At 48.8% G+C, this 14543-nt stretch overlaps 1 protein-coding gene across 2 annotated transcripts; it reads right to left on the bottom strand.

Annotated features, from left to right (window-relative positions):
* Positions 1-7058: 7058 nt before the first annotated feature.
* On the bottom strand, positions 7059-14004 carry NECAP1 (NECAP endocytosis associated 1). 2 transcript variants are annotated; one of them, XR_009420507.1, is made up of 9 exons: positions 13823-14004; positions 12342-12442; positions 12104-12208; positions 11626-11707; positions 11123-11231; positions 10844-11030; positions 9575-9668; positions 9169-9459; positions 7059-7174 (listed from the first exon to the last, which is right to left on the bottom strand). XR_009420507.1 is itself a non-coding variant. In XM_059493469.1 (8 exons), exons 1-8 carry the CDS (start codon positions 13918-13920, stop codon positions 9411-9413), a joined length of 825 nt encoding a protein of 274 aa, XP_059349452.1. In that variant the 5' UTR covers positions 13921-14004; the 3' UTR covers positions 7219-9410. The 2 variants fall into 2 exon arrangements, 1 of the variants encoding a protein (XP_059349452.1); XM_059493469.1 differs by lacking the exon at positions 7059-7174 and having other exon boundaries at positions 7219-9459.
* Positions 14005-14543: the final 539 nt, after the last annotated feature.

Raw genomic sequence — 14543 nt, forward strand, 5'->3', positions numbered from 1 at the left:
TGAACCTGAGGAGTTAAATTCAAATTTATAGGCAAAGAGTAGGACTGGAATCCTAAAGCTGTGACCCCACAGATCCAAAAGAAATCCAATTTTTTAATTGGCCACAGTTGTGGTGGAAGCTGCAGGGAAGTGACACACTTCTTACAAGCCAGTTTGAACACAGAGGGGCAGCGGAGAGAATTGAGCTGAAGGCTGTGAATCATCACAAGTGACATGAAGGTTACACAGGGACATCACATTGGCCACCCAAATACCTAGACCCTCTTCAGAAGATTTGACAAAAGGCAAAATGAAGATGACATGACTAAAATGATTTCCCAAAGGGATTATCAATATGCATTTTTCAACAAGCTGACCTTGCAGTCAGATGAGGAAAATTTAAATGAGTGTGACCTCCAGTAAGTGCAAAACCATAACAAAGCAAAAGTGTCAGAACTTCTTCAAACCCTTTATATTTGATATACTGCCTTGAGGGCAGGTGAAGAGCAGGGTATAAAATAAGCAATCAGAGAGAACAAGCACATCAAAACAAAGCTAAAATAATTATTTGTCACAGTGGAACAAATTGGTGACATTCACACTCCAGAACCCTGCTTTGTGGAGGACTAAATCAAAGGATCTGTCCAAAATAAAATATTGATTGTGCAAAATGTATGGAATTAGCAGGCCTAGGCAAGATGGTCCCATGGATTCTCAGGAAATTCAAAAGTGAAACAGTTGCTAATATCAGTGGGTCACCTTTTGCCTTAAACTATCTTTTTATCAGCAAATCTCGGACTTCTTCAAAGAAGAAGAAGTGGAGAAGTCTCAGGGAGATTTAGAAAGTTAAAAGTTTGACATCTCTGGTGGTCAGGTTAATATAACAAAAGAATTAATGGATAGACATGTGTGTAAGTATGATGGACTTTGGGGAGAGTCAATATAACTCTTGTAAAGAAACCCTGCCTGTTGTGGGTCTTTGCCTACAGTCCTGGCATCACCTACTCTTATGGCACTTGTAGCTAGCACAGACTTCCAAGTCACTTAGACAAAAGCCTAAACCAAATGCAGGCTTTATATCCCTGCGCCTGGGTGAGAAGAGCACCAGAAGTGAATATATGCCACCTTTTTGATCCTCCCTCTCCACATCACCATGCTCCTTTTCAGGGATTAAGGCTATAGAGCAGAGCAGCCAAGGGAAGAGCATAAAAATGCACTGGAACATGAAGAATGAGGACCCAAGGCCTGACACTGAGCAGTAATAAGGGATGTCAAATAGCAAATCAAAGAGATTCAGGCAGCCAGAGCTCCTTGAGAGCTCCTGAGGGATTTGGCTGGTTAGAGAGAGCCTAGCAATAGGTGATCTCATTGTGTACCCTGCTGCATGGAACTGGCTGGGGAGGGGTAGGATGCTGCAGTTCATACTGCTCCAGGGGACAGTGTGGGAGCAGACTCCTGGGATCTGAGAGAAAGGTACCCTAGGCCCTTCTCAGCCAAGGCTGACACAGGCCAGAGCTGCAGGGAGAAGAGACCTCTTCTGGAAGACAGTCAAACCCTCTAATGATAGAAGGTTAATCAGGTTTCCATACATGTTGCTAAGAGACTAAGGAAAAAAATGGCTTCTATGGAGCTGTGAAAGCACAGGAAAAAGACATTGGAGCATCCAGGCATGAAGAGGAAAGAGGGAAGTACTGAATGGACAGTGGGAAAGGGGAGTGAGAGCAATGAGTGGGATGGATGAAACAGAAGGTAGCACTGTAAAGCCACACAAGTTTCTGGCAGGTGGCAGCACCTCACCGCAGGCAGGCCTGAGTTGGCAGAAAGACAACGCTATGGTTACAGTACCATGCACAACACAGGGGAACAAAAGAAAAGTAGGAGTGATAAAAAGAAATGTTCCTCCCCAGAACAGTTTGTGCATTTCTCCCCTGGCCATATCTCTGCCAAATTTTAGTAAATGCTGAGGATTTCAAGCAGAAGAGATCATGTCCCAAAGTTACCTGAGCCGAGGGAGCTCCAACTCAGTGTGAATTGCAAAGGGAAACTCATGTGCCCACTCTAGTGTGATGATAGGTTACCAAAATCCCTCAGGTGTAAGGGAGGGAATAAGAGAAGGAAGAACATGTTCCAGAGAATCTTCAAAGAGACAAGAAGCCCCAGTATGCCCCTTTACATGTAGCATTAACAGAGGATTTTCTTCAGAAGAGCAAAACTATGTTTTATTTCTTTATTTCCCCCAATTTACAGATTACCAAGTCAAAGCCAACAGAGGGCACATTCAGATGCAGTTACCTCAGAGCTTTGTTTTATGCCATTACTGGAACACTTTTGTCTCCTTCCTCTTTTGGATCTGAGTCATAAGTCTCAAGGCTATGCTGGAGAACCAGATACTGCAATTGCTTGCCACAGCACCATATCTGACTTCAAACCTGGGCCAGATCCAAGTCCTGCTCAGACCCCAGTGGCTGTTTTCAGAGGTGGGACTGTGGAGTTTATCTTCTTAGAGTGGGCATATGGAATTCACATGCACAAGTTGTGGCCACATAACACCTCTCCACAGAAGCAATTCTACATGCTTCATTTCCAGTTCTCAGGGTTGCACAGATCTCCACAGCCTTGAATTCTGTTTGGCTACTCTCTTCCCAGTGAGGTGAACACATGTGATCTCCCTCTCTTGAAGGGGGAATGGGGGGAGTGGAAAGAAAAGCAAAAAACTGGAAAACAACCACTGTCACCAAGCAGGTATGGAGCTGTCATGTAAGTTCACCCAGACTCATGCAATGAGTTCCACCTTAGGGTCACTCTTATTGGAACTTAAACTGCTTCCCTCCACATCCTCTGCATGCATGTAAGTGGAAGGCAGTAAAAAACATTCTCATAGGGAGGTTCTGGGGTGAGCTGTACTGGTTAGGCTGTCCCAGCAGGTGCTACTGGAATAGCAGCACAAACCTCCCTGGCCCTGCAGAACTCCCTCGCCCTCCTATCCTCAAGGGTGGATTTATCAGGAAGATTGCAAGTGGCCTGTGCTGCCCCTTACCCTGTAGCCAAAGTGGCCCTGCAGGCCATTTGCAGCCTCCCAGCCCAACTTGTGACAGCCAGTAGCGAGGTGATGGGACATCACCTGCCTGCAGGTGTCCAGTCAGGATGGGACAAAGCAAAAGCCATCTGGTAACAGCCATAGAAAGCTGAACTAAATCTAGGGAGTACAGTCAGCTCAACCAAACACTCCTGGGCACCTCATCAATGAAACATGATGGGAAAGTTTTAATGTCAGGCAGGAAGGCCCCAAGCTTTGGGGCTCAACCATATGCAGGAACCTCCACATGACACAGATGTCAACACTGTCAGAGGCGGAAAGGCAAATTATTTTTTTTTTGGAAGAGCACACACTTCAGGTGCCTGTGTCAGCCACTTTTACTATGCCAGGACACTGAAGTCAGCACAGGGAAGCAAAGGGTGGGTAAATGGCACTCTAGGGTGCCAGCCTCCAGCACAGAGCTGGCACTGACCCAGAGGCCAAAGGGCCCCTGCTGCTGACTCCCTGCTGGCTGGGACTGACAAAGAGGGCAAAGTGCTCCTCGAGGCATCTTAGACTCTGCCTCCAGATCACAGTTATTTGCCTATTTAGCATTTTAAGACTGGGCAGGACAGGCTCAGCACACCATCCTGCTCTTCACAGAGCCTCTGAGGTGAAGGATGACTGTCAGATCTCAGTGTTCCTTTTCACTGACCAACAGCCCATGTCAGACATCTCACCACACTGCTGGCCTAGCTTGGGTCCCACCACAGCAAGCTGAGCACAGAAGTTGTGCTAGGAAATACTTCAGACTGGAGGTATCTTGTTCAAACCCAGCTCAAATCAGGACTACTTTTGGAGCTAGACCAGGGTACCCAGGACAGGTTATCTGCCTAAAGTAACCCTGTTTCTGTATGGGATATATCACTTAAGGGCTTTTCCTGCTTTTCTACCCAAAAAAAGAGTGATTTTCAAGCACATTTTGTACATGTACCCATGGTATTGACTTCAGCTTTAGATACTGGTCACAGCAGCCCCTAAGTCTGGGCCAGACATACAGCTGTATCTATACTCTCTTAGCATATATTCTACAAAGAAATGCTCTCCTATCCCTTCCCTCTCACTTGAATCCAGCTTCTTGTCTCTGCCAGCTAATCAAAAGGATGATTTGTGTAGCACTACCAGCATAGCATCTCACACATCTTTGAACAGTTTGCTTAACACCATAAACAGGGACTCATGAACAAGTGCTTAGCCACCCCTTTAAAGTTAGCCCCAAAAGAATGGAACTTCTCCTAGATTTTTAAAGACAACCGACATCCATACCTGTATGCACACTGACCACAAGAGGGGATGCATGCCTGCCCTGGCACAGCTCAGCTCCAAGCCCTACATTACCGTGTTTGTGCAGGAGGGCACCGAAGCACAGAGGGCAGTAGAATAGCAGGACACAGCTACATTTGGAAGCACCAGCTCCATCACTAAACTATCAAACTACAAATCACCAGCTGCGATTTCTTTTCAGAGAGCACCCCATCAGTGCTAGCCACATCTCAGGTGATGTCTGCTTGCATCCCACCTGCCACCCTCTCGACTGCTGGGCGCCCAGCCAGCCCCTGGAGCGGGAGCCCAGGGATTGCGGGAAAGTCCGCAACAAAGGGATCCGGCAGCAGATGGCAGCACACGGCCACGGCTGAGACTGAGCTCGGCGCCTGCTCGCGGCTGGCACCAGCCCAGGCTCGGCAGGGCAGGGAGCGCCGCGCCTCTGTGCATGCTGAACACACAAGGCTCCACACAAAGGCTGCAAGTTACAGGCGGCTCCCTCCTTCAGGGAATGTCTCTCCAAACTGCTTCAAGGCTTGAAAGCTGCCTCTCTCTCTACCTCAACATGCAGGAGCTGCCATCCTACAATGCCTGGGAAAGAAAAGGGACAGCAGGCCATTCGTTGCAAGTCACCTGCCTGGCCTGCCCCAAACACAAGTGATGCAAGAAGTGCACCCCAGGATCCCAGCAGTGACTGGAAATCATAGCTCTGGTCAGGAATCACTACACAACCCAGCTGTTGCTGGCTGATCTTCCTAGGCTCAGCTTCAAGCAATGTCCATCATAGCCCCAGCTCTGGATGGGGACATACAGCTATGGGAAATGGCAGGTGACAAAATTAAGCTGTCATCCTGCAATGTGCTTTCCCTGACTGTTAGCATGGACAGAACTATTGTCAGTAACAGTCTGCAGAGTGAGAGTCTATTGTTCACATAATGTAATGAGCACTCATCAGACTACCTAGACCTGGAGGCATTACCATGTGTGTTAACCACTTGTGTTCAGAGTGCTCTGCTTATTGCATACATTAACAGCCCTGTTATTCTTCCTCCTAGAACCTTGTAGGTTTATGCTGATTTAGCAGGATGAGGTCAGATTCAGATCCTTTTACCTCATTATCAAAGCTCAGGAAGACTTTGGGGGTTTTGGTTTCCCGTTTGGTTTTTGTTTGATTTCCTCCAATGTACAGCCCTTCTCCATTTCTTCAGGAGTCCAAACACAGCATGAAGGCTTTGTGAAATCTGGCAGGTTTGTGTCTGCAATACATATTGTGTGGCTGTGGTAAGAACAGTTGCTGCATGGCTCTGAGACACAAAGTCACAGAACACAGAACATAATTAATGGGAGAAGGGGCAGGGAAATACACACATCACACCTCAACTATTGCTCCCTCAGAAGTATTGACAACCAAAAACCAGACAAAACTGGGATCTTCCCTTTGACACTTGTTTCCTGTTTCTTTCTATGTGCTACAGTCTGTCTCCCAACTGGAAGAAAGGGAAAACTTGCAGAGGATTCAGCAAGCTGTGCATTCTAGCAGGTCTTGCTGTGAGGAAAGGCATGGGGCCTGGGAAGATCTCCAAACATGACTGAGCTCTCCTCCATGAACTGTTTCCCAGTCTTCCGTGCTTCTTGATGCACAAACAGGAGTATATCCCAGCACTTCCCTTAGGTGAATTTCATCTGAAAATTCTCCTGCTCTGGAGAAAGACCCTTTTAGGCTTCTCAACTCTTTCTGCTGCAAGTACCTACTGAAAGGTCTGAGAAGCTCTACCATAGCTTATGGGTAAAATGCTACATCTTGTCCCTGCCAGGACCTATACAACATATTCATCCTATTTATGAAAATAAGGTAAAAGTTTTGGTCGTAGAGCCGAAAAAATGTCTTTTTCCCCAGCCACTACAGATACTAGAATGCTTGACAATTCCAACAGCTGACTTAATAGGTTAAGATTTCTTATCTTTACCCAGGCCACAAGACTTGTGTTGTACTTCCAACACAGCCATATACACAGCTTTGCTGTCTGCCAGAGGAACATGGAGCAAGCATGCTGTGCAAGATGGCTGCAAGCAGGCTTGACAGAACAATGTCAGGGCCCTGAACATATTCACCTCCTGGGGGATTGGCTGGACTCAGGTCCAGCTTAAGTAATAGAGGTTTTTGGCTTTGAGAAACCTCAGCAACATGGGCCTTATCACAGCTAAGTGGACCCCTGGACCCTGCCTGAGCTAGCACAGCCATGCCTGGCCATGTCCCCTGCTATCTAAATCCTCATTCTGACCTGCTCTGATCTTTGTGCTTAGGTACTTCAGGACTGCTCCTCTGCTGGTGAGGCCACTGCCCCTTCCTGCCCTGCTGTGACCCATCTTGCTGCTTCCTCTCTTTCCAGACAGCCTGTCCTTGCTGCCCCTAACAAAGGGCCCACCTGGCTCACCTTGACCATCTCTAATAGGCACAGACCATTTTCCATCTACCAGCACAGAAAGAATAATTTCTGAAAATACCTGCAGGCTGTAGAAGCCTTTAATGTCTGAGATGCTAAATATCAGGGCCACTAAGTCTTCTCACTTGCATGCTTTATCCACTCTCTTACCAAGTCCCACAGGAGCCTACACTCAGGCCTGTTTCCACGTTGTTGATTTGTGTTTGGTATTGTGTGAGTTTTGTGCCATATGTGCAACAGCTGTACCATTTTTGTGTCCTTTTTCCACACTCCTACCTCTTTGCCCAGACAGAGCCTGAACCCATCACTCCTGAAGTTGCTCTTGTTCAGTCTGCAGGCCACAACAGATATGCAGAAGGATAAGTAGGCTGTGAGGATCTTGCTGGAGACATGAAGACCTTCAACCTAGAGGCTTCCAATGGAAAAACAATTTGACAACTTAGAAGACTCGTGACATTTTTCACCCCAGTATTACTTGTTTAATTACCATTTGCACCAGTACATCATATGCTTTATATACATATATCTTTAATTTTTGTTTCTTCAGCTTTTCAAATACATAATATATTATCTCCAGAATACTAAGACAATACAGAAGAGGCTCCTAGTTAATTGTTAATTGGTGCCACCAACTTCCTTGGTTGGGGAACTGATACATAGTTGAAATGACAGGACCTCACAAGGATGTGAGCAAACAAAGAGGAGACAAAGAAAACAAAATGCCAACCCAGGAGTCTGTGATGTTGCTTGTAGACTACAGCCATCCACAAGTTCAGGAGGCAAGGAGCTGAAGTACAGTGAGACTGCAGGAGTGACTATGAAGGCAGGGGAGGGCTGGCAGGGGGAAACACCAAGAGAACCAGGGAATCAGGGTTAAATGACTACTTAAAATACATCCAAGAGCAGTCTGGTCCCCACTTCCACAAGTGGAACTGCAGCAGCTTTAGAGCTATTTCAAGAATGTTGCTTCCCAGAGGGATGGTCTAAGTGGAACTGTCTCCAAAATGCCCTCACTGTAGCCAGACAAAAATGACAAAAGACCTTTGCCAATACAAGGTGCAAAACTACTTTTAAAAGCCTCACCAGAAAATTTTTGCCCAAAGGGAAACATTTCCTTGTGAAGGTGTGCTAGAGACACAAAAGTGTTGCTGTGTTCAGTGTTCAAAACAGGAAGAAGCCTTCCAGCAAAGCACCAATGCCCTAGTGTTCCAGGAACTGGGTACAGCCAAGAGTTACTGAGACCAACTTCCCAGCCAGTTGGGAGGTTTTGGCTTCTGTGCCAGCATGAAGGGTAGCAATTCAGCAGTGTGAGGTTTCCAGCCTGCCCTGTGAGTTTGCTCACAGTAATCAACAGACTTACAGCCCAGATCACATCCCCAGCTGCTGAAGACAAAGTAGTGTCCACACTGCCTCAGGAAACTTTCCCAAAGAAAAAAGTAGGAAGTCGTGGCTTTTTACCTCTTCCTAACTCCCTTAACCACACAGGAAATAGAGGGGGCCTGGACACATTAAAAATAAAAATATAAGTTCCAATAATGAGCTCACATCCCTTTTCTTCTGGATTCAGAAGTAAAATCATAATAAGGAACAGAGATGGGAGAATTTTGCTCCCACAGATCTCAGGACCAATGAGTGAGTTAAAAAGGGGAAGGGGACTGTCCCTTCATCAGAGAATAATCTATTGTCCCACCATAATTCTTATTGTAGATATGCAATACTTGAAACACAGTGCCAAGTCACAACACAAGGCCAGGGCTCAGGATAGTGATGCAGGAACATGAAATGCTGAGTAGTGGGAATCACCTGGTTGTCATCTAGTGCAAGTAACTACCAAATTGTAAAAACAGGCTTTTTTTTTTCCTTAAAGCTATTTCCAGTTAAAACATCTCAGTGACAGTGAGGCCTTTGCCAGGGGAGAAAGGAGTTAAAACGAGAGAAGTTCCTCCAGTGAACCTTCAATCCAAAGCAGGAGCCTCAAGGGGACAGGGTGCCCACCTGGAACTACAGTGCAATAGCAGCAGCCTACTCAAGGACTTGCATGGCTCCTCCCACAGGAGCAAAGGGACATGCAGCACTACCAAGAATTGCACCAAAGATGGAAGAGCAGTGTGTGCATGGGGAGAGTCACTCCTCACCACAGATGTCATTCATCCAAGAGGGTTTTGTGTTGAGAAAAGACCTATCTCCTCAGAGGTTCCATTTAGCAAGTGTAGCCAAATGCAGCTGTCCTCAGCACCGCATGCTGCAATCACTACTGAAAGCAGCCACAAAAACAACAGCCTAGCCAGAGAAAATGTGAAGGACAAGGAACCCAGAGGCACCTACCCAGCCTCCCCCTGTATCCACTTTCTTCAAGATTCTTGCTTTCCCTGTATGGAAAGACAGGGAAAAAGAGCTAGGATGTACCATGCAATGGCCAAGTAGATGGAGGCGATAAGGCTACCTCTCTTCTCCTTGCCCATCTTGGGAGGAGTCTGTATGTTCTCTTTAGGTTCAGTGGGATCAAAAATACTAAGTTTAAGTGAAGGTCTGATCTAAAAATGAAGGATTGTCCCAATTTGATTGAAGACTAGAGAGGTTTGTGCCCTCTCTGATCCCATTTGGTGCCTCTAGGTCATCAATTTGTCCCATTCCACTGCTTTGATCATTCAGAACTGGACCCAGTTGGACTGCTGAGGAGCCTGATTGGGAACAGCACTGAAACAAAAAAAAGGAAAATCAAATGAGCAGATGCAGTAAGACTTCTTAATTCTGGTTCTTCCCACACCCATCAGGACACTACCCTTCTTGTGTTCCATTCATCAGAGTTTACCTGGATGCAGTGCTGAAGTCTCCCCAGAGGTCTGCGGTAGCTGATACTGGTGCCTTGGATGCAGCTGCAGGAGCATCTAAATCTAAAAGAATATCTAAGGCAAAAGAGAAAGATAGAGAGAGAAAAAATACATCAGCTTATCCAGAAAATCCTACAGGCATTTCAACTGTCACCTCAAACAAACTCCTGGATGCAGGGCAGAAAATCTTTGAAGGGACTCCAGCTTTCCCTGCAAAAGTCAGACCTTTTGAGGGGCTTGTTATAACAGCATCTCCTTTTGCTGAATGTGCACAGCTCCAGCTGACACTGTACCTCCAGCAGGGGAACATTGTCTTCAGGAACTATTCAGTCTCCACTCTGCACACCACCTGACACATTTCTCACTTATTACCTCTCCCAGCAGACATAAGGCTCACTCAACCCAAGCTCAGCAATCACAACAGCTGCCAAACAGGCACCACCTTAACAGCACAAACCACACACTGGGACCACATGAGCCCTACTCAGAAGTTAATGTTTATTCTCACTCGAACCCATGGACAGCACTGCTGAAGTCTCTGCCTTCACAAAGGGATCATCAGCTCTCCAGACACCTCTGCATAGTCACAGTTTTAACACAGCCTCCAGAAGACTGCAGCAACCTCTTTGTTACAGTAACACAGGATGATTTAAATTGGAACGGACCTCCAAAGATCATCTCATCTAGTCCCACTGCCATGCCATGAGCAGGGACATCTTGCACTAAATCAGGTTACTCAAAGTCCTGTTCAATCTGGTCTTGAACACTTCAAATGAAGGAGTATCCATTCCTTCTCTGGGCAACCTGTTCCAGGGCTTCACCACTCTCATGGTAAAAATTTCTTCTTTATATCCAATCTAAATCTACCTTCTTTCAGTTTAAACCTCTACCCTTTGCCCTGTCACTCCAAGCCATGGTAAGAAGTCTTTCTCCATCTTTCTTACAAGCTCTCTTTACACAGTGAAACATCTCCCCAGAGCTGTGTCCTCTCCAGGCTAAACAACCCCAACCCTCTCAGTCTTTCTTCACAGGAGAGTTGGTCCAGCCTTCTGACCATTCCCATGGCCTTCCTCTGGACCCAGTACAGGTCCACATCCTTCTTGCACTGGGGACACTGGAGCTGCCAGGGAGACCAAAATCCTTGGGACACAGCATGTGTCAGAGGGCACAGCTGGCACTAGGCTGAACACAGTTTACTGAAGCAGCACCTGCTGGTGTGTTACACCAGCAGGCTCAGTGCTAAGGTTTACCTGCACTGCTTGCATTACTGGATTTCTGCACAGGTGGTGGTGTGACATGGTTGGCAATGGCTGTGGAGGAAGGGGGAGGTATAGGAGGGACTGCAATTTTGCCTCCTGGTGGGGGTGGCAGCAGGCTTAGGCCCCCTGATCCAGACACACGGGGCTTGGCTGCTCCTCCTTTCTTTGATGTCATATTCTGCATTAAAATAAAAAAAAAAAAAGAAAGTGTAAGGAAGAGTCTCCACTGTCACATCCAGACAAAGAAGCAGGGGTAACTGGTCTGCTTACCCCAATATTTAGTTTGATGGTCTGCCCTTCCTTAAACCCTAAGTCTAATTTGGGACGTGTGTCAGCTTCCTGGGACTCCTTGGAGATTTCAGTCTCCTGCTTCACCCACCTAAAAAGAAGAGGTTAAAACATGAGACCCTGTGGCAAAAAGGTTTTAGAAAAATATGTGGTTTCTCTCTCCATCCCACCTAACTACTTTGCCTTGTCAAACCACCTACCTCTCTACTCCTGGTGTCACACAGCACAAAGCTGGGACCACCACAAACCCATGAAGCTGTTTAACACTGCACCTGGAGCATCACAGGACCTAAGCTTAAGACTTACAGATCTGACCTGCAGGGGCTGTCAGCTTGCATGACCGCCTGCAGCACACACAAGTGTCCCTTGCCAGAGCAGGGCTTCAGGGCCACCCCAAGGAAACCTGTGCTAAATGAACATGCACCACCACCCACCATGTTCTACAGGCCAGAGGAAAAATAGCATTCCAGAAAAGCAAAACTCACTTGAAGTGATCCTGCAAAGAGACGTTGAAGTCAAAAGCATCACCCCGATCTGTGAAGCCAATGCCTATAAAAGCACTTCGTCCTAGCAAGGAGACAGGAGGAGTCACTGGAGGTGCCCTGCAACTGGGCCACAAATCCCTCTGCTTGTCCTAAACCCCTCTGTGCTACCTCTCTCTGACACACCTGCAGATAGATGGAAGCCAGCAGCTCACAGCAGTTCATTGTCCCCAGCCTTCAGGATGCACCCTTCCTCCTACAGGCCATGCTTGGAAACCAAATGTTCCTTCCCAGCCCAGCCCCTGGGCTCTGTGCAATGTAGAGAACCTCCTCTGCTTACCCTGTCCTCAGACCCCTCCAGGAACACCACCTGGCCTTTTCAGCATTCCCAACACCATTTTCATCCTCCTGGCACATTCCCAGCTCCACCTGGGTCTCCTCCACCCCTAGCACTTGGCACTTACATTGGCCCCCAACTCACCAGTGCCATCCTGAATTCGAATGACAAAGTAGCGGCTGGAATCTGCCACAGTCTCCACTGCAATGCCAGGGTATTGATCTATAGGAGCCTGGGCAAAAAGTTCTCCTGCAGACAATGAATCAGGTGTTAAGAAAAGCAACCCCTTCCTAAAGTGTGGCCAGGGCTCATGCACAGCTCTGGGCAGGCTTAGGGGCAACAATCATAGTCACAGCCTTGGAGGGCACAGCTTTTCCCTTACCTGAAACCTTATCCTCCAGTTTTATGTAGGCGGTTTTGCCTTTGGAGGTGACACGAAGCCGCCCTGTCCAGTCTGGATGGTCCAGTTTCCAGTCAGACGCCCTGAAAAGAAGACCACAGTCAACCTCCCCAGTTGTGCCCAGCCACCTCAGCAGAAGTCTCTGCCCCCAGTCCCTCAAGCCCTGCAGCTGCCTCATGCCACTTCCCTCCCTAAAAAACACATGGGGTCTCGGCACTTCCCTCCCCAAAAAACACATGGGGTCTCGGCTCCTCTCTTGCTGCTGCCAGCTGACACATGGCTCTGACTGGCATCTCTGGGCAAAGGGAAAGAGTCACAGTCCAGAGAGCATCAACTCCTCACCTTTATAAGTCTGCAAAAAAGGGGAGACAGAAACACAGAAACTCACTTGAACAGGAAATCCACAAAAGCGACTTGTGAGCATTGGGAAGACCCCAAAAATTAATTTGTAACATGCTGAAAAGACACTCCATTATTCTACCCTGTGGTTGTAAAATAACACTGAGTACTTCATAGCCTAGAGGCAGCTGACTTACACTAGGCAAAACACACACACAGACATTTTGACTGACCCATCATACTCTGCCACAGGCTCTTGTGAAGGAAAAAAAAAAAAAAAAAAAAAGGAAAGTGAGAAAGGAAAGTGAGAAAAAACCCAACCTACAGCATCACAGAATATTGTGAGTTGGAAGGGACCCATGAGGATCACTGAATCCAGCTCCTGGCTCTACACAGGACACCCGAAAAATGACATCACGTGCCTGAGAGCATTGTCCAAACGCTTCCTGAACTCTAGCAGGCTTGGTGCTGTAAAATCTACCGGATTTTATCACTGGAAACAAACATCCTTGGCCAGGCACAACATCCGCCTACAGTCTGTCAGGTTCAGGGAGTTCACAAACCCGCTCCTCCAGCAGGTCTGTGGGCACATCTTACAAACTCACACTCTGCTGCTTCTGCCTGACCAGAGAAGGCATTTCTAACTGCTGGTTCTGCAGCCTCTTCTTAAAAATCACCCCGAATTCCTCCTGTTTTCCTAACAGCCACTGCTAGAGCCACCAGGCCAAATCCAACGTGCCATTACAGCACATCAGTCCCATCCCAGGATCCCGGGAGCAAACCGGGAGCAGCCGTGAGCTCTGCCGGGAACAGCGGGCTGCCCCTCGCCTCCTGCCGCTGATGAACAGAGCAGCCCCTGCTCCCGCACAGCGCGGTGCGGAGGCTCCCCTGCCTCCAGGCGCTCACCACCTGCCACAAGAGGCAATTCCAGCCGGCGGCTCCTCCGGAGCTCGGCAGGAGGGGGCTCAGGGGACGGCCAGACCCGCTCTCGGCCACAGGACACGGCTTTCCCTAGGGACGAGGCCGGGCCACGGGCACAGTCCAGCCCCCGTCCGCCCTGCGGGCAGGGCCCGAGGCAAGCGGGGCCGCGCCGGGGCGATCGCGGGCGCCGCACGGTCCCTCACCTGTAGCCGCGGTTGGAGGTGCGCGGCGGGATGCGGTAGACGTTGACATCGGGCTTCACGCAAAGAACGGACTCGTACTCCAGCTCGGCCGCCGCCATGTTGGCCGCGGAGCCCGGCGAGGAGCGAGCGGCGGGAGCCTAGTGACCAGCGGCGCTGCCCACCGCCATCTTTGATGAGGGCAGACACCGCCTGGGGGCGCCGGCGCGGCCGCGCCACACGCGGGTCACGTCATTGAAGCGGATGGAGCCATCTTGGGTGCTGGCAGCGGGGGCGAGAGGGCGCCATCTTGGAGCCGCCCCTGACACAGCAGCGGCGGCCGGCGCCATCTTGGGGCCTGGCAGGTGCCGCGGCGGGGCTGGCGCGGCCATGTTTGTTAGGGGCGCCATGCCCTGGAGTGCCGGGCAGCGGGAAGGAAGGGCCGGGCGGGATGGCGGGGGCAGCGCGGCTGGTTGTGCCGCCACACGGTATCGACCTGCCCGTCTGCATCCCCCGGGGCTGCTCCCAGTGCCAGTGTTCTTTCTGTGCTGCGGGGATTAGGTGGCTTTTTGGTAAAAGAGCAAGCCAAAATGGAAATGCGGCGCAGAGCACGACATGGTTTGCTGCTGGAAGTGATGGAAATGGCAGCTGTGCAAAGCTTAGTTTCAGGAGTGGGTCTTCCCCCAAACAGGGTGTAGATAGTAGTTTATTTGTCAATAATGATAAGGCTGGCAGCATTTAAACC

Source organism: Ammospiza nelsoni, chromosome 2, assembly GCF_027579445.1.
Source record: "Ammospiza nelsoni isolate bAmmNel1 chromosome 2, bAmmNel1.pri, whole genome shotgun sequence".
Taxonomy (NCBI): domain Eukaryota; kingdom Metazoa; phylum Chordata; class Aves; order Passeriformes; family Passerellidae; genus Ammospiza; species Ammospiza nelsoni.

What these genes read in the sequence shown, in the direction of transcription:
- NECAP1 (XM_059493469.1), bottom strand. Translation starts at nt 13,920, where the DNA reads ATGGCGGCGGCCGAGCTGGAGTACGAGTCCGTTCTTTGCGTGAAGCCC. An exon ending in CAGTAATGCAAGCAGTGCAG is followed by an intron (nt 9,669 to 10,843) that starts GTAAACCTTAGC and finishes CTTTTGCCTTAG; the next exon opens with ATATTCTTTTAGATTTAGAT. An exon ending in GACTTCAGCACTGCATCCAG is followed by an intron (nt 9,460 to 9,574) that starts GTAAACTCTGAT and finishes TTTTTGTTTCAG; the next exon opens with TGCTGTTCCCAATCAGGCTC.